Source organism: Stegodyphus dumicola, chromosome 2 (genome assembly GCF_044657685.1).
Source record: "Stegodyphus dumicola isolate Sdum_Otavi_A_Nest chromosome 2, ASM4465768v1".
Lineage (NCBI taxonomy): Eukaryota > Metazoa > Arthropoda > Arachnida > Araneae > Eresidae > Stegodyphus > Stegodyphus dumicola.
The window spans coordinates 246,502,595-246,521,897 of NC_140769.1; the positions used below are offsets into that span (position 1 = coordinate 246,502,595).

The 19,303-nt window shown below is 33.4% G+C and overlaps 1 protein-coding gene across 1 annotated transcript; it reads left to right on the forward strand.

Moving 5' to 3' along the window:
• Positions 1-1,894: 1,894 nt before the first annotated feature.
• Positions 1,895-5,828, forward strand: LOC118192255 (uncharacterized). Its single transcript, XM_085810273.1, has 4 exons — positions 1,895-2,062; positions 3,976-4,118; positions 4,228-4,341; positions 4,986-5,828. Exons 1-4 carry the CDS (start codon positions 1,954-1,956, stop codon positions 5,826-5,828), a joined length of 1,209 nt encoding a protein of 402 aa, XP_085666399.1. The 5' UTR covers positions 1,895-1,953.
• The last annotated feature ends 13,475 nt before the right edge of the window (positions 5,829-19,303 follow it).

Here is a 19,303-nt window from a genome sequence, read left to right on the forward strand (position 1 = left end):
AAACTACGATAAACAAGCTGGAGCCTCTCGGCTATCAGGTTATGACGGTGAAGAGAGCTTCACGGCAAAACACTAATGTACAGCTCCCGACTCGGTCGATCGCCGTCGGAGCTCAACGCACTCAAGATGCTCGTCACAATAAAACTTACAATACACTCAAGATGCACTCGATACACCCTACTCCGCGTACAGGCAGAGTTTACATAGCTTTTTGATCTGCCTTCGAGAACATGATGGGGTAAACCGGTAAGAATTCGTTCCAGAATATTCTTGCTCCGTCTACAACTTATCACCAATTTTGTCCCCAAACGTCGCCAAATGGGCGATTTTGTCCCAAATCTGGCAACCCTGCCTTTCCTTGCCATTTCCTGGCAACCCTAAACCCGCTTTGCGGGAAAGTTATCACACCGCAGCTGGAGATTTCGTAAATCTGCGAGTGTTTATATGCTACCAGTCTGACTCTCTGCACGAACTTGTTTGGTAATAAATGATTGCAATATACATTTCGTGCATTTATAAAGTGTTTACATATTTAAAATTTCTAATATTTGTAAATGACGTAATTTGACTGCTAATCTTTTTTTAATAGGAAATTATTTTTAAATTTTTAAAGCTTTATCCAATAATGGATCTACTTGTCGTCTTAGTAATTTCGGAATGCCTCCAAATGAATAAAGTCGTCAGTTAAGCTTTTCATCGGCACTCAAAAGAAGCTTGTTAATTTCAAAATTACCTGCTTCCAGTTCTAATTATTCTACAAGTTCCAAACATGTCTGCGAGTCTTGCTACAATTCAAGAACCACATCAGTCATTATTTCGGTTCCTGTTAAATGATTTTGCACCATTTTCTAGGCCAGAGGATGTTTCATAGATCATCGACCACTGACAGTATCCCATGCCATATGGCTAGAGTCACTACTTGGTGGGTGACCTCCCACATGACCCAGGTGACCAGCAATCTTGTATATTCCACGCTTGTTACTATTGGACTATGTGCTGTAAATACGTATACTCAAGAAATTTTTATTACTTCTTTCACTGATAGGCCATATTAATTGCTTTAAAATAAGTAGGAATGCATATGCTTTTCATTCTTATTGCTAAGACTGCCCACATGCATCACGTGACTTCTCAGTCTCAACTTTTGTAACTTGTTTCCACTGGGCGTTGAATACTGAATTCTTGTTCTTACTCATGATGACGTATTTATGTACTATATTTAAATAATGATTTTGCTTTATTTTACCTTTTATTTGCACCACTTTGTAACTTTCAACACAACTATCTGAAATGCTACTCAACTAGGTGTGATGTCGACTGCAGAGGGTCGTGACAAAGTGGTCATGACCCTCTGCCATCCTCCATTCTGTCCTTCTGGACCAACTGCTTGGTAATCATTTTACTTGAAGTGCCATAAGGCACCAGAAGTTAAGACAGCTCGAAATCTTCGTGCTAATCACGGCATACAGCGAGAGTTGGAGTTGGAGTGAGCATTATCTCTTTTGCTGGTTAGTTATGCCTGAATAAGCCAAGTCTCTCGCTTGGTTATATTGCCCCTTTGTTTAAAAAGAAATGTAACTGTGTAATTGAAAATTGTACGCTGCAGATTGCCCACATTATGCATGTCAGGAGATGTGTTATGCAATAACATATATTGATAAGAATCGATACGTAACACAGAGATGTTCAGATTATCGAACGATTTTCATTCTGTAAAAGTTACATCTAATAAGATGTCACAAGTATGCCAGCCATTTTCAGTTATCTACAACGCAGCAACTTCAAGCTATCTAACTGTCGGTCGCCGCTTTTTCGGATGGCCAAGAGTCACAAGCGCGAGTCTCCTTTCCCCATCGATAGAAAGACTTGTGTCAACGATAGGGTAATGGCCGGTTTATCGATTACGAGTTTCAAAGTCCGTCTCGTGTATGAACCTTTGTGTTTAGAGGCAAAATGAATTTTGCGAAATCTTGGAGCGAATTTAAAGAAATACTTCGCAGACACGAAGTAGAAACTGTAACAAAATATGTTTACTACTATGGAAAGTCATTCGATAAAGAGAGTAAGTAATTTTTGAAGATGTAATGAGTAAATAAAAATCCTCTAGAATGTAAATGCTTTCTTTGGTTGTTTAGTTGATATTTGGCCATTTTGTTCCAAAGAACTTATCAGCACTAATTTGTATTAATTTTATTGCGTACGATCTAGTTGATGTTGCGAGATTCGGTCCAAGTTGAAAAAAGGGTTTATAGACGTTCATATTCATTAATTTTGTTGCATAACGTGTAATAGCGTTATGTTTGATTTTTATTTGGTTTCATTGTCAGGTATTGCATGTTTTTTTTTTAAATAGCTGATGCTTCACGAAACATTCCGTACTATATTAAACATTAAACAAGATATACCGTGTTAGATTTGAAAATTTTTATTGTTGTTTCTTGAGAAACTCGACATTTGTCTCGATGACTACTATATTTTTCATCCTATTTTAGTGTATGAATGCAGTCTGTTGATTTGAAATATAATCATTTAATAGTCTATAAAGAAAATCCATTCTTTAGTTTTATCATTAACAACATGTTTCAAAATAACCTTATAATAAACACTACCAATTCAAAAAATATTCTGTTTTATTTTCAGGTAATAGTTCACCATAAAATTATAATGCATTGAAATATCAGGAAGTTATAATAATAAAGATATTGAATTTTAGAAAACAGGAAAGTTTTCTGAAATGTATATATATTTCTTTAGTGATGTGATATATATATTTCTTTAGTCAATGAATGCTACTTATCTTGTGTGTAAAATCACTTATCTTGTGTGTAAAAAAAAAGTTGTCTATTTTGACTCTTAGCACCAATGGACTAGCAGATAAGATAGCTGAATACTGGATGTTTGATCAAGGTACAAATACTGTTGAATGGATTAGCTGCATGGGAATTTTCCTGTTCTCCTTATATATATAAGTGAATACAAGACAGTTTCCCATTAGACCTTCTCAAAGGCATCCCTTTTGCGTAAGGCAGCTAGCTCATTCTATACTTTACCTAGCATATATAATTTTAATATGAGACAAAATGACATAATTTTTTTACATAATAGTTTAATGCTTTTAATATCTCTCTATGTTTGCAGTAGGTGCTGCTTAATGTGATTACATTTGCCCATTTTTGATAATATAAGATGATGAGAAAAGTATCTTTTAAAATAGGAATTGAATTAACTATAAATATAACTAGCCACTTTCTTAACATTTTAATTAGGAAAAATAAAAGTTTGTTTATCAATTGTTTACAGTCTTCATTGCAAAAGTTCATTTGAGTAGTGCATAATGTTTCTGAAATTTATTGGACCAATTCTATACCTATAATCTTAATACTTGGAGGGCATCCTTGTTTAAAGAGATTTTGCCAATGTAAAATCTGAAATTGCGCAAAAACGCAAGTGTATTTTGGCAAAGATGTTTTCAGGAATTTTTACCTCCCTTTTGAAGAAGAGGGAACTGTGCTGAAGCCCTTCCAAATCAATAGCTATTGAAAATTCGTATGAAATTAAGTTTTTTTTTAATTTTATTGTTTTGCGCTTTTTTCTAAATGCTTGATTAAAATCATTTTCGTTCTTCAGTTTAAGAAATTTATTGTATAATATTTTGATTATATTAACCAAATTGAGCAAATAAAATTACAGCAAATGATGCATTTTTTATGTTTCCATATATGAAAGAGCAGAACTTAGAAATTCAATAGCCAATATACACGACATCAGCTGCAATACATTAAGCAGTGTCTACAGTATGTAGTATATATAGAGACAGTTAAATGTATAATATGTTTATAGAGATCTGTAATTTCTTTCTTTTAAAAATCAAAGTATAATGTTAAATGTATAATATGTTTATAGAGATCTGTAATTTCTTTCTTTTAAAAATCAAAGCTTATCAGATTGTGATCTAAATCAAAATTTTCTTTCCAGTTGAACTAACTCCAGATTTACGATTAAACTGGTTAGATGATATTCCCTATTTCCACTTTGGGCGAAAAACCTATGTTTGCCATCAAGGAAAAGATCTGAATAAACGTCAAAAGGAAAATTATGCTAAAGAAAAAAATGAAAAGGTAAAATAACATTGTTATATTTAAAAATTTATACAAAAATATCACCTCTTGGATTATATATATATATGTGTGTGTGTGTGTGTTTTTTTTTTTTTTTTTTTTCTTTTAGTGTCAAACTGATCATGCTTTTGGTAAAGCATATTCCAAGAACCAGACAACTAAAAAAGTTAATTGTCCAGCTGTAATTAATGTTACCCGAATGTACAGGATGCCTCAGTTCAAGGTAGAAGTTTATTTAACTTTTTGTTCTAAGATGGTCTTAGTAATGTTAGAGAATTTTTTTTTAAGGAAAAAATATAATTCTGTCACGTATGAGCAAGATGTATTGAAGGTATTCTATGATAAAGTATACATACTTTTTGACATAAAAACAAAAGGTATTTTTAGAGTCACAATGTAAAAAAGAGAAATGATTTTTTGTGTCTCTTTATTCAACATATTTTTCTAAATAGTTTTTTTTTTTTGGCCAAAAGAGGGTTTTTAACAGTAATATTTTCCTAAATAAATAATTCAGTAATTGACATGCAAATAAAATGATGTTTTCAGGCCAGAAATAAAGGCTTTTTATGCTAATTATATTCTAACCAATTTGCTACAAATAGAAATAAGTTGTTCAAAGTGAAGTTTTATTGGTTATGTTTCTTTGAAGAAGTAATTTGATCTATTGTTATAAAAATGGAAGATCCTTTTTACAGCTTTTTTTAAAGGAAAGAAATGACTCCTCTCTTTTTTTTTTTTTTTTTTTTTTTTTTGAATAATTTGCTATGAACAGAAAGTTTTTAAAATTGAACCTTTATCAATAATTAGTTTTAGATGACTGTGCTGGAATTTCTAAATTTTACTGTGATAAATATGTTTAAATTACAGGTAGTGCCAACCCGAAAAAGAAAGATTATGATATCTCGGAAAATTAAGGAAAAACTAGCCAATAAAGATAGTATTGCTGGTGAAGAAGTTTTCATGTTTAATTTACCTAATAGCCAAGATCATCAAAATCATCTAATGGGTAACATGGCTGCAGTAATAGAACCTATAGATGCTAGAGTGCGGCATTTCATAGCTTCTAAAGTTAAGAATGGAAAATGCAATGCCACTGTAATTGCAGAGCTATTAGAAGTATACGTTTCAACTGAATTGGGAGAAACTGATAAAACGCGCAGACGATTTTATCCAGAAATGGAGGCAATAAGGAAAATAATAAGCCAAGCAAAATCCAATATTAGAACTAGTAAAATTGACCAGGAAAATACAGAAATGTTAATAAATAGCTGGGATACTTCCAAGTGTTCTGTTTTTTTTAGACCATGTACTGAAAATACATATGATGGTACTGAGCCAAATGACTTTACAGATTCAAAACTAAATCTGCTATTTGTATATCAAAGTGAAGAAATGAAAAATTTATATGTCTTATATGGTTCTAATCTTGTTCTTCTCGACGCGACCTATCGAACCTGTAAGTATGCTCTCCCACTTTATTTTTTAGTTGTCAAAACAAATGTGAACTATCAAATAGTGAGCATAATAATTACACAAAATGAAACAGCCAAAGCATTAGAAGAAGCTCTTATAATTATTAAAAATTGGTCGCCTCTCGTTAGACCAAAATATGGGATGGTTGATTTTGCAATGGAAGAAATTACAAGTTTGGAAAATGTCTTTACAGGAATTAAGGTTTTTATATGTAGTTTCCATCGAGAGCAGGCATAGTCAAGATGGGCTTCTAAGAAAAAGAATGCAGTGGTTCCCAAAGAAGAGCTTTTGTGTAAATTACGTGCCATAGCAAATGCTCCAACTCAAGATGAAATGGTTGCAGCAATAGAGGTATTAAAATCATGGAACCAATATGAAGCTGTGAAAGATTATTTTGAATTAACATGGTTCAAGGAAATTGAGAGATGGGCTTTGGCTTACAAACCAAATGACTTATTCATAAACTCGAACAATGGTGTTGAACGCTTAAATGAGGAACTAAAATATAGATATCTTCAGGGATATAAAAACTGTATGCTGTCTGAAATAATTAAGATCTTGGTTGAGAAATTTCTGCCAGAAAGATATAGAATTTACGTCAGAAAAAATCTGAGTATGCTTTCGCAGGCCAGGTTATACAATGAACATGTACCAAATTATTTAATCAATAAGCCAAAATGGTTAATTGATCACATAAAAACAAAATTAAGAGCTGCTGAAGTTTATGTGGGTAGTATAAAAAAAATTTCACATGGCTTCTTTAAAGTTTCTTCTGAAACTAAGCATGATGCAGTTTATTCTGTCACGTTTGATGAACAGAAACAACGGTGTCAATGCACGTGCTTAGATTTCAGAAGAAACCGATTGCTGTGCAAGCATATTGTGTTTGCTGGCATGAAGTTTCCAGCCTGGAGTTTGGAATGTACTGCAGAATGGCTATTTTCAACACCTATTTTCAAAGTTGATGAAGATTTAGTCTCAAGAAGTATTTCAGGCACCAGAAAACGAAAATATTCATCAACTGAAACTCCTTCAGGTGGAACATCAGATAATTTACCCACCATATCTGAAGAAGCAACGTTGAGTAAAAAAAGAAATTTGATCAATGAGTGTGATGCAAATTACAGATCAATTCGGTCACTCCTTTGGAATTTAGATAGCGAAAATTTACACAATGTAGCCAACTCTTTGAAGGAGATTTTCGAGTCTGCTTCAGAAACAGTTATGCGAGATGAATATACTGGTCTACCGCTTCAAATTGAAAAAAAAATTAAACTAAAAAAAAGTAAAAGAATTGTCAAGAAGTATGGTCAACTAAACCTCCATCGCCGTAGAAATACCAGAGTTGGAATAAAGGTGGATATACATAAAGAAACCATTTCAGTAGAAGGCCAGTAATTAAAATTAGTATAAAACCTAAAGCAGGCTACAAAGAGCCTTTGGCAAAGGTGACACCCCCACCTATGAGTGGATAATAGAGTAATCTCGGGGACCTGCATGCCATGGATACACTAATACTTATTTTCAAATAAAATAATAAATTTCATACTTTTAGGATAATCTTAAATACTGAATATTATCATACTTGAAATACTTTAGTATGTGCATTTATTTTCGGATTCTTCAGAATTTATAGTGAAAAAACTGCTACAACTATATACTATCAAATACCAGATTTCAGACAATTAAAATTGACGATAATTCAAAGTATAACATATAAGTTTTGTACAATTCAATAAACATAATACATGTTATTATTTAGTAATATTTATTTCCTGAACAACTTTACAAACACTTATTTGAGAGTCATATATAACTTATTTCTATTCAATAATGCTGCAGCTGCATTGATTGTCACGATCAAGACATATGAGCAATATAGTATTTAATGCACTCAAAACTGAATCTGGTAAAGACTTACGGCATATTGGTTACCAAATGCATCTAAAGCAAACCAGTATGCAGGGTTAGTTTTACAGGTTCACTTGTTTTCAAATTAGCAACTCTGTAAAAGTTTTACTCTTGGTTGTACTGACACTGCCTGTTCTTTCTCATATCTAATTGTAGTTATTTGGTTGTAATATGCAGTAAAGGTAAGAACACTGGTGTAATATGCTGTAATTTTTATGTTAGATAGCCCAGTTACATGACTACAACATTTTTCCACTACTTTTTTTACACTGTAAACTCGGTTTAGAAAGTTATTTTCCATGATTTTGGGGTGTTGTATAATACATCATATGGAATAACTACAGTTAAATGTATTCATTCAAAAGAGGATATATTGTCTTGCTGAATCTTTTCCTGTACTTATTGTTTGATTTAATATTTCCAATGTGGTGGATTGACCATCATGGAATCATAGCATCCAGTAGATCTTTCAATATAACTCCATTCAGATATTCACATTTATATTATTGTAAATTAACGTAGAAGACAGATTGACAGATATTCTCAGTTCATAGTGCCAAAGTGTTTTTTAATAATGCTAAAATACAATTTAAAAAAAAAAAGATTACTCATGTTATTATGTAGAATTAATGTTAAAATTCCATACAAGAAACAAGCATCGATTAATTGTGTTATATAGAATTAAAGAATAAACAGTCAGGTAGAAATTTATAAATGCATAAAACACAACAAAAGGCAGGGCTGCATTTATTCATCCAGTTCATTGAAAAAGTTGTGGCTTTCCTAGACCCCTACCCCTTGTCGAACATATAGGTTGTTTCGAATGTTGTCATGAGTAACTAACATAAAATATAATTTTTTCCCCAAATTAGTATGTTATAATTTTTGAATAAAAGAAGAGTGAGATAAGTGGTTATTCTAGCCGAAATAAAGTGTGCGTCGAGTTCCAGTAAAGACCCAAAAATGTCATCTGGGAAAGCTGAGAAAGGGAAAACGAGCTAGCTTTAACCTGAGTCTAGAGATGCATATAATACTACATACATACAATACAGATAAGTGTGAGTAAACTGGTGCACTTAAATTATAACATAAGTCACAAATGTACATTACAGGTAAAGCATGTCAATTTAAATAATATGTATATTAAGTATGGCCATAGGCCATTTACAATTATTTGGGTCATTCACATTATAATCGTAAACCCTTATAACAGGGTTGTCTTCAAATCTTTAAATTCAGAAAAACTTCTAAAATTGTAATTTTTTCTATAGAAGAATTTCTATCCTCAGAAAAATAAATGTTAAAGAATTGAAATATAAAATTTGTGCATTTTATGCAGAAAGTAAAAAGAAATTCATTATTTCATTATAAATTTAATCATAAACAAAAATCTGCTTAATATTTTTTAACAATAATAAGAGAATTTCAAAGATTATTTCAAGTATTTCATTTTGATGTCCAGTGATACTAAAAATTGTTTTAAATTTTGACTTACAGATGCCCTAGAGGAGTTGCATGGTATCTAAAATTTCTGTGAAACACAGTTTGAAAACCTTCAGACTACTCGAAAACTTCAGATTATGTGAAAAAAGAAATGTAGATGTAAAGAGCAGTGATTAAAAAGTTTTAATGACCAAAATATTTTCATTCCATCAGATTATTTGTGTATTTTGAAGAAGACACAATCAGATAATAAGATCACAAATAGAGGATAAGTTTTTTTTTTTTTTTCTTTTTTTGGGGGGGGGGAATTATTGCATATACCATACATTTTAACATATAGAATATTCTTGGATTGTCTACTGAAAAAAGTACATAATATATGTAAATTTTAATATATAAGAAGTAATGCAAATATTTCAGTAAATGAATGGATAAAAATGGCCTTCTTAAACAACCTCATGTTTAAATTACTTAGAGAAATTTATGCGAACATGTTTCTGTTGGCATTAATTAAACATTAACAAATGTAGATGAACACAAATTGCATAATGTATTTTAATTGAATATATGTTTTGGAATGAAAAATGTAAACAGCCTTAATATACTTAATAACTCGGATTTGTAATGCATATATTTTTATTTCCAATGGCAGACAAAAGTATTTATACAGACACACTATCAAATAAACACACACAAACAAATATATCACACACTAAATAAACGGAGAATAAGGAAGCCTATTTACTACTGCTTGAACGTACTCTAGGCTTCCAGTAACAGCCACAGAGATCCTGTACAAAGAGAGCCATGCATTTTGCAGATGGTGGAGGTTCGTATCTTGGGCTTTTATCACAAAGGACGAATACAGAATTTTTTAATCAAAAAGTTTTGCTGAATAATGACGAGTTAAAATACAAGTTATTATGATGGAATTAGCCTTTGGGTATCGGAAATGAATATGTAGTTGAAGAACGAAGGTTTGCTTTAAATTACAGATTAATTACACATAATTAAATTAATGTATTAGAATACATTAATTTAATTATGTGTTTTAAAAATATCATTTTAATATAATATTTTTCTAATACATTTATTTTATTATCCAAAATTATTTTCTAATTAACATAAAGATACAGCATAACTTTCAGTGATCCATTGTCAAAAAAAGGCTTCTTCTGGACAGCTTAATAATAGTACAAGGAAATAAGTTTATTTTATGCATGCCTTGTGGCATGAGATAATGAATTTCTGAAGTATTTTAAAAACTGTAAAAATATGTACATATACCATAGAAATGATTTTTAACACTAAATAAAATTCAATATGTGCCCATAGTAAGATCAACTTATGAAAGCTTTTTTACCAAACTGGAAATCATTGCATAAGGAGGAAAATTTCCAAAAGCCATTTTTTAATTTTTATAATATGACTAACAATAAGGTATTGCTTTTTGATCAATAACATGGGTTGTTTGAACTAATAAAGAAAAACAGCTGAATGCACATATTAGTAACCTTAAATTGCATCAGTATTACAGCGAGTTAATTCTAAATCACAAAACACTTCTGTAAGACAGTCAGACACAGCTGCTACAAAAACTTTTCTATGGAAGTGGTTGTCTTAGGTGATATTTGATGTCAATGTTATTAAATTACCACTTTTGTTATCATCATAGTGTGATATGCATCTCTCTGTGTATACATTTTGAATCTGAAATAATGCATTCAGCATAGCATATATACTTTAGGAATAATTGGGTGTAAAGAAAAGTCAATAAATACAAATTTATTCGCATACAAAAATAATTGCATGGTTAAAATGTACACAAAATGATGAAAATACATAGTTTTTTTATTATTAATTACCAGATATAAACAGCGCATAAATCTTAACACTAAGCAGGATTATAATTTAAAAAGAAATCAATAGCAAACAAAAATCCACAAAATATTAGTTCACTTGAAGCACTACACATCTTAATATCTGCTGCAAGAATGAAAAAGAAACATGTGCCTACATGAGAAGCAACAGAAAGAAATTGGAGAGTATGGTTAAATAATAAAAACCAAATCCTTAATATCATCTACTGACAGAAAGAGAACAAAATGCAAATAAGAAGCAAATTTCTTAAAAGCTAACAATAAAGAAGAGATTAAAATTAGGATGAACTGTCATATTTTTATTGACATAAAACATCAGATGCCACTTGAAATCAAATGTCAAGTGAAGTGGTGCCCCCACCCCAGTATAATTTTTCGATGTAGAGAAATGAAAATCGTAGACAAAACAAAATTTATAAATTTCTTTCCCCCAGACATAAGTTTGTGCTGTTTAGTACAAAATTTAAGACACGCATCTCAGCTGTTCGGAGCAAAATTTTAACGCTGTCTTTGCTTGATCATTGTATATGAAACAACACAGTCAGAGAATATTATAGATATTCAAAGAAGGATTCAGTTGGTATTTCTCTAAGATTATATTACATATATAAGAAAGTGCTTGTGTGGTATAGTATTATAATGTTTATAATAACACATTATACTATATTTAATTTTTTACTAAATCAACCCAAGTTTTAAGGCCCGTTTATTCGTATATATATGCACACACAATTAAGTACACAATATATTAAAATAGATATATCACCTAAAAAAGATATATCCCTATGAACAAAACAAAAATTACGGGTCATTCAAATAAATAAATATTCAGTGATTCTTTTGCTGTGTTCTACCCTACGTAATTATTACTTTAAATCGTACATATACAATCAGTAGTCTAATATATATTTTACAATCAGGCATTATTACTACTTAGTCAACAATACAGACATATCTAAATTTTCATTATTGTTTACACTCATTACATGCACAATTGCGGTTTTTTATTTTAACAACAGAAATGAACTAAACATATCAATACTCTTGATCATTGTATCAGCAATACGAGCAAGTTTCTGTGTATCATACAGATTTATTCGCATTGCGCCCAGTCTCGTATACCGCAAAAAAATAAATAAATAAAATAAAATATGAAGGTGAAGGCCCTTTTCCGTTCCGCAAAATTTTCCACAATTCCGCCTAAAACGTAAACAAAGTATCGAGACTTCGTAATCGATTACAAAGTGCAAAGCTATCAGCTAGTCGTCATCGATGGGGAAAGGAGACTCTTGGCCATCCGAAAAAGCGGCGACCTCTACTGTCGCCGTCCTCACTACTCCAGCGAGGATTTTTAGTGAACTATTCTACTAAATTCCCTCATCATACCAATTTATTATCACACATATACACATTTGTTTATAAAAACAAATACACACATATATGTTTTTTGTCTTAGCGTAAATTAACCATTATATGGAAATATACGAGGTATGACACACACACACACACACACAAAAAAAAAAAAAAAAAAAAAAAAAAAAAAACGAGACTTTGTAGCTTAAAAACAGAGTAAAATTGGCAATAACTGTTTTGGTGTCGTCATGTCCCACACCTCTTCTATCCATGCGGCCAATTTCGACTTAACCGACGACGCCAGTGGGGAGTACTGCGTTATTCAGTGAACACGTGCAACTGCATTCTGCCGGAAAAATGTGTAATGTAAAAATCGAACAGCGAATCAACATCATGTTTCTTGGGAAACTTAAGAAATAAGCCACGGAGGAAACATTTTAAACGTTAACTGAGGGTTATGGAGATGAAACTTTGTCTCGTGCACATGTGTTTGAATGGCATAAGCGGTTTTCAAGGGAAAGGGACAGTGTGGAAGATGATGAATGTGCTGGGCACCCAAGGGGGCAAAAAATATGTATTGACATATACGGCTAGAAATAGCTTGGCACATTAATCGTGCCTGTTTCAGAACATTTGTATTTTTTATATCGCTGCGGTAAGGAAGACCACCGCGTCAGCGTCTTATTTGCAGAGAAAGTAGAAGCTTATTTGCGCTGTGTTAAGACAAAATCTTAAATTCAGAATATACTACTTTCGATTTCGATATCATTTTGATTGGTTAATAAATTACCACGCGTATTTTTGTATTCTCCGTAGATGGTTGTTAGTGTTTCAAAGAGTGTTCTGCAGATGTGCAACACTTCGCTTATACGATTATTTAAACATTTTGTAGGTTTGTCTTTTTGAAACAAGAATCGACTTTCTTAATGTTTACAGGAGACACAGTGAGGCCATATATCGGCTCATTCATTCTTGAAATTAATCATTCAACGCATGCGCGCATCAGGAAAGATAATTTGCCTTTATCCTGCCAGCACATTGATGTACTGTTTTTTCACGATACTTTGTAACAGGACTTTGTAACAAAAGAATTTGAAATGCAAAGCTGCCTGCTACACCAACATCTCCGTAGATGGTACAGTAAAACAGGGAATTGGCAGCCATACCTCTGTAAGCTATCAGCGTTATTATCTATTCCATGGAAAAACTGTCATTTGCCACACCGCACACAAAGAAACATTCCAGCAGAACTGAAACATTTATAACAAAATCACAGCCTTACAATACATAGAATTTCGTACTATAGTTACAGAGGACTCCTATAATGCTGCATGATTTACGATAAAATGTTTGCTTTTTTTTTTTTCCCTTGCAGATGTTTAGCAAGACATAGTCCGTTACACTCAGAGATAAAAGACTGGAGGTGAGAGTTGGTGCAATTTGTTCCTTTGTTTACCAAAGCTAAGCACCATTTAATTTTCTTTACATAGCTCTCTCTTCTGCCAAGTACATACCATGTTACTTAGAATACGTAACTAACTCCCCAAGAAGAATGCGAATTTGAGTCCGATCTCGATCTGCCATCACGAGACGTTTCGGATCTTAACCAAGTACTTACCATGTTACTTAGAATATAGTTACTGCCAAGTACATACCATGTTACTTAGAATACGTAACTAACTCCCCAAGAAGAATGCGAATTTGAGTCCGATCTCGATCTGCCATCACGAGACGTTTCGGATCTTAACCAAGTACTTACCATGTTACTTAGAATATAGTTACTGCCAAGTACATACCATGTTACTTAGAATACGTAACTAACTCCCCAAGAAGAATGCGAATTTGAGTCCGATCTCGATCTGCCATCACAAGACGCTTCGGATCTTAACCAAGTACTTACCATGTTACTTAGAATATAGTTACTGCCAAGTACATACCATGTTACTTAGAATACGTAACTAACTCCCCAAGAAGAATGCGAATTTGAGTCCGATCTCGATCTGCCATCACAAGACGCTTCGGATCTTAACCAAGTACTTACCATGTTACTTAGAATATAGTTACTGCCAAGTACATACCATGTTACTTAGAATACGTAACTAACTCCCCAAGAAGAATGCGAATTTGAGTCCGATCTCGATCTGCCATCACGAGACGTTTCGGATCTTAACCAGCAAGAGAAATTCTTGCCCTTTGGCTTTCGCTTCTAGTGAGATTTCTGTTCCTGAAGAGCTATTGGCCCAAACTCGGATCCTAGCCGAATCCTAATGCTCAACTGAAATTTAGTTTTCAAACGTCAAACCCCTCCCTAGATTGTCATCTCTGTAATCGCTGGAAGCCGTAGGAACGTACTACAGTTATTTTACCTGCACTGCGTTCACATCGAAAGAATGGTTTCATTACGAAGCGAATCATCTTAGTTTCCAAAAACCGCTTACGTCATCCCACCAATGACGTCATGAAAATTCTTCTACTGCTAAACTTCCTTCGAGAAGTGGATTAATTGGTTGTAAAGAAGATCATCTTATATTTTCTGAAAGAACTCTTTGATATTTTAACTAATTCAATGGCTTTCCCATAAACCTTTGCCTAAACATAATATAAAAACGGTAACCTAGTAAATCTTCGAAAATCTAAATATCAGTCGCATTCTTTGCTGCCATTCTCCATTCTGTAAATTAAATGGAGATCTTATTGAAGTTTATGGATTTTCGATAAGGGAGCTTTCATTTGGCAATTCATTACATGAATTCACTCAAGTAACTCAATATTTAACTCAACTCTGAAGCATCACTTTCCGTGTCCTGTAGTAGGTGCCTCTTTAGAACATTCATGAATATCCTCAAGACAGCCCACTAGTGGCCCGAATGGATAAATTGTCGTAAAACTTTGGAATGCTGAACTGTAGAATTGTTCAGTGAAACACAGAACGAGAGACTGTGTCTTTTTCGCCTTCAACGCTTTGATTATGTTGTGGATATAACCGCACACTCAGTATTTTCTATGTCAATATTATTATTTCATGCTTCAGTTATATGTAGAGCATATATAGCTCGCCTCCAAGGCCATGAAAGTAACCATCAATGATTAGTGACTGGTGAATTCATCGTGGATCGTGGTGGTGCACAAGCATTTATCCACTGTGGGCTTTAAGGTGTCTTTGGAATTGCTCCTATGCTAGTGGTGGTGTGTATAGAACAAACGTTGGATTGCGCAGCCGTTAAACGGCGACAGAACGGGACTAGTTCGAGCTGATGAGTAATTTAGATGATGCAGATAGAAAATGGGAGAAGTCAAATTTCTAATTGGCCTAACTGCGAAGAAAATTATCCTTACTAATAAAGCTAAAAAGAAAAAAGAAAGGGAATGAGTAAGAATGAGTGTAACAGCAGGCCGGTAGACTGCGAGCTCAACGAGAGTCTAAAAAACCTTAACAAATCCTTTTGAATGACCATAAAATCTGAAACCTTTCAGATTTTTCAGAAAACACATTTTTTTAGTCCAAAGGGGCTTTATCCCTGAAAGACTGCTTTTCGTTTTGCGATTTTGCGTCGGAACTCTATAAACGGCGTATCACTTTTCAAATCGTTGCCACCAAATACGATCGCCCTGTATTATATATTGAAGAAATTAAACAATGAAGAATCTGCATGATGTGTATGTTTCGCGCATTGTGTTAAAACAACGGTACCTAGAGCCATCCAATTTTGAATGACGTAATCCCACTGCGAATATGGGCATCTGAAAGCCCAAATTTGAAATTTGTTTTATTATCGATTTCATATTTTGTAAAACTTTAACGAATTTTTGATTAACAAACTCAACGATTTAAAAGCGAGCAATGGAAACACTGTACGGGGGGGGGAACCTTTTCATCTCCAACGCACGGAACTGTGTATCGGAAATTCTAAAGATATGCTCATTTTTAAACTTATTTTGCGACATTGCTGTTGAACTGAATTTTATGGTTTAAGTGAAAAGAACATGTCTAATAAATAAAGGTAACACACAAAACGTTAAAAAAATGCCACTTTGAAATCTGAACTAAAATCGTAATTTAAAATCTAAAGCCTTTCTTTTTTTTTTTTTCTTTTTTTTTTCTTTTTTAACAGACGGGTCCGCTTAATCCGTCTTATAGATAGTGGGGAGTTCACCATACTGTAAATATATATCATGTTTGGATGTTTGGATTGCGAAAGAAAACTAGCTACAGTGGAACCTTGAGATACGAGCACCTATATATACAATGAATTCGAGATACGAGGAAAGTATGAGCTAAAAATTCGTCTCTGATACGAGCATTGACTCGAGTTAGGAGCAGAGAGCCAGGCTGTGGGTAAGAGTGTCGCGTTTCCCGATCCGGCTCGACACTGGTAATCAATCTCCTTATCAGATCACTCAGTGTTCTTTGATCAACGTGTTTGTGCGCTTGTGAGTTAATTGTTTTTTTTACATTGAATGTGAAAATAATTTTTCACGATGCCTCCAAGAAGATTGTTGCATCAGATAATGCTGAAAGAAAAAGAAGGAAGCCATGGCCGTTGAAATTAAGAAAGAAATCATAGATGAACATAAGCGTGGTGTATGAGTGACGGAATTGGCAAAGACTTATGGTCGTTCGACATCGACGATCTGCACTATTCTGAAGAAGAAGGAAGAAATTAAGAAACTCGATGTGGCCAAAGGAGTTACCAAGCTCCGTCCAAAACTCGTAGAAGATGTTGAAAAGCTGTTGTTAATGTGGATTAACGAGAAGGAGTTAAAAAAGGCGATTCGGAGTCGGAAGCTATCACTTGCGCTAAGGCTAAGAATCTGTACTTGGACCTTCTCCGAAAAACACCAGGTACGCCAACTGAAGATGAGACGGCAATGAGACTTTTGGCGCTGCGGAGCGGATTAACTGGATTTCCATTATTTTCAATGACAAAGTTTGTTTCTAGATACGAGAAATTCACTATACGAGCTCAGTGCTGGAACAAATTAAACTGGTATCTCGAGGTTCCACTGTATATGACTCTTATAAGATTTTCATTTTTTTAACAAGATCAGAATCTCTTCAGTAAGAATAGCTCTTCGACCTTCTCCTAATTAAGTTAGGGGAAACTCAAATGACTGGCTTTGACTTCTCCTGAATTTGCGAGATTCTTAAACTTCACAAGCTCTTGTTCCGTCCAAGAAATTTTGACTATTGAGAACTAACAAATGAGTCAAAACACTGGAGTCACGCGAAAAAAGACTTACCGAAAGTTGATATTGAAAACAATGAAATAAAAAAATATACGAGATATTGGAAAACCCACGTAAATCTCAGGACTTTTTCGTTTAAAAATGGCGAACGATGAAGGAATTTGCGAAACACCGGTTACCTAACCACTGATATAATTAAGGAGAAACATCTGATGGCTATTATTAGCAATTACAACCTAAACGTTCCATTTCTTTCGGCCGATATGTAAACAAAAAGATGATAGTGTGAATTATTTTTAAACATCAAACGGAAGTGCTGCTTACGCTCACGGCGGAAGTGAAGAAAACTCTCATGAATGAATCAGAGAGGAAAACGCTCTAACAAACTAACACATGATGTCATGTCGATATCCGTCAATGGAATCATTCGATATTTCCTACGCGGAAGGAATCTGGCAGCCATTGACCTTTTTTTTTTTTTTTTTTTTTTTATTTTTATTTTTTATTTTTTTAAATATAATACTATAATCGCGAGCATCACTATTCCCAGGAATTTGAGTTGGACGGAACTTCTCAAAACGGGGAATAACGTAGGATGATATTTCCGATTTTATTTGTTAATTTCGTAATGGCAACAGTTCATCAAACTCTTCGTTTTGATAATGGTAAAGTTTGTTCTACTTTTGAGTTCGGTGAAGTCCTATTATAAATTATACCACTGAATTTCAAACCGCAATTTTCGATGAATTTCTATAATTAGGTTCTCCAGAAAAAGAGAATTTGATTTTTTTTAATGATAATTACTTTATCTTTTACAGGCTGGACCCGTGTTAATAATTCGCATGGAAATACTTAAGCAGGTCTTATGTCTTGTCCGCACAATTTAGCCTGTATCTTGTGATATTATCATTAAGTCTTATCTTGATCTTTTCCGATGTTCTTTGAGAAAGATTGCACAGGTTTCGTTATATAGGTAGAGAGATGAAAGAAATTTTACTACAAAAATAATACGTATGATGCTTGCCATATAACGACTATCTTGGTTTTTCTCTTCAAAATCTGCGATCATTATAATAATAATTTTTAAAAATTAAAAAAAGAGAAAAACAAACAAACAAGCAAAAAAAAGAATCGACATTTGAGCTAGCATCAGTACTGCCAATACACACTGATACCTCGGTGGACGTCCGCTTTGACATCATGTGCCCAACTTGGTATATGTCCTGTCCGGACGCGAAAATTTCTTTATTATGCGATATTTGTTTGGAAAACGACTCGAATCTAAAAGAGGAAGAATTTATTTCCATTTGTTTACTGTGTTGCGTGCTGTATCGAAATAGATTGAATGCACACAAGTCCCGTGACAGGTTAATAAAATTTGTTTTTATCAGAAGAAACACTTAAAAGTTCTGGAATTTTCCACAGAAATTCTCGTAAAGGTGTTCACAGTATCACAGAGTGCAATCGGTAGTCACACTTCAAATTACTAAGAACGTTAAACACAACGCAATGCAAAGAGCATCTAAAGAGAAAGCCAACCCAGAGACATCTCACTTCACGCTTGAATTAACAACTCGCAACGACAATAACTAGCTACTACTGAGAGCAGATGCTCTCTGCAGCCTTATATAGTTTTCAATCGACCGCCGAGATATTTCTAGTACTTTCTGCTTCTCGAAATTACTGGAAAGCAATTGAAGGTCAAATTATGGTTGCAGCTAACATAGTGATCAATTACATTTTTTCAGTTACGATACCTATTATGGTGATACAAGAACCGGACAAAACTGTCTCAAAGTTTGGCGACTTTTGGCGATTTCTGGCCAAATTTGGTTACAAAATAAGTCAGCAAAACCGTTCCCAAATCGGCGATATCTCGCCCAATTACCGAGGTACCCATTTACTCAATGCCCCTCTCTGTATTTTTGCTTTTCCGCT

Bases quoted from the DNA above. Each gene is read 5' to 3' on its own strand.
- LOC118192255 (XM_085810273.1), top strand. From the start codon at position 1,954: ATGAATTTTGCGAAATCTTGGAGCGAATTTAAAGAAATACTTCGCAGA. The intron at 4,119-4,227 runs GTAAAATAACAT...TTTTTCTTTTAG, and splicing joins CTAAAGAAAAAAATGAAAAG to TGTCAAACTGATCATGCTTT. The intron at 4,342-4,985 runs GTAGAAGTTTAT...TTTAAATTACAG, and splicing joins ACAGGATGCCTCAGTTCAAG to GTAGTGCCAACCCGAAAAAG.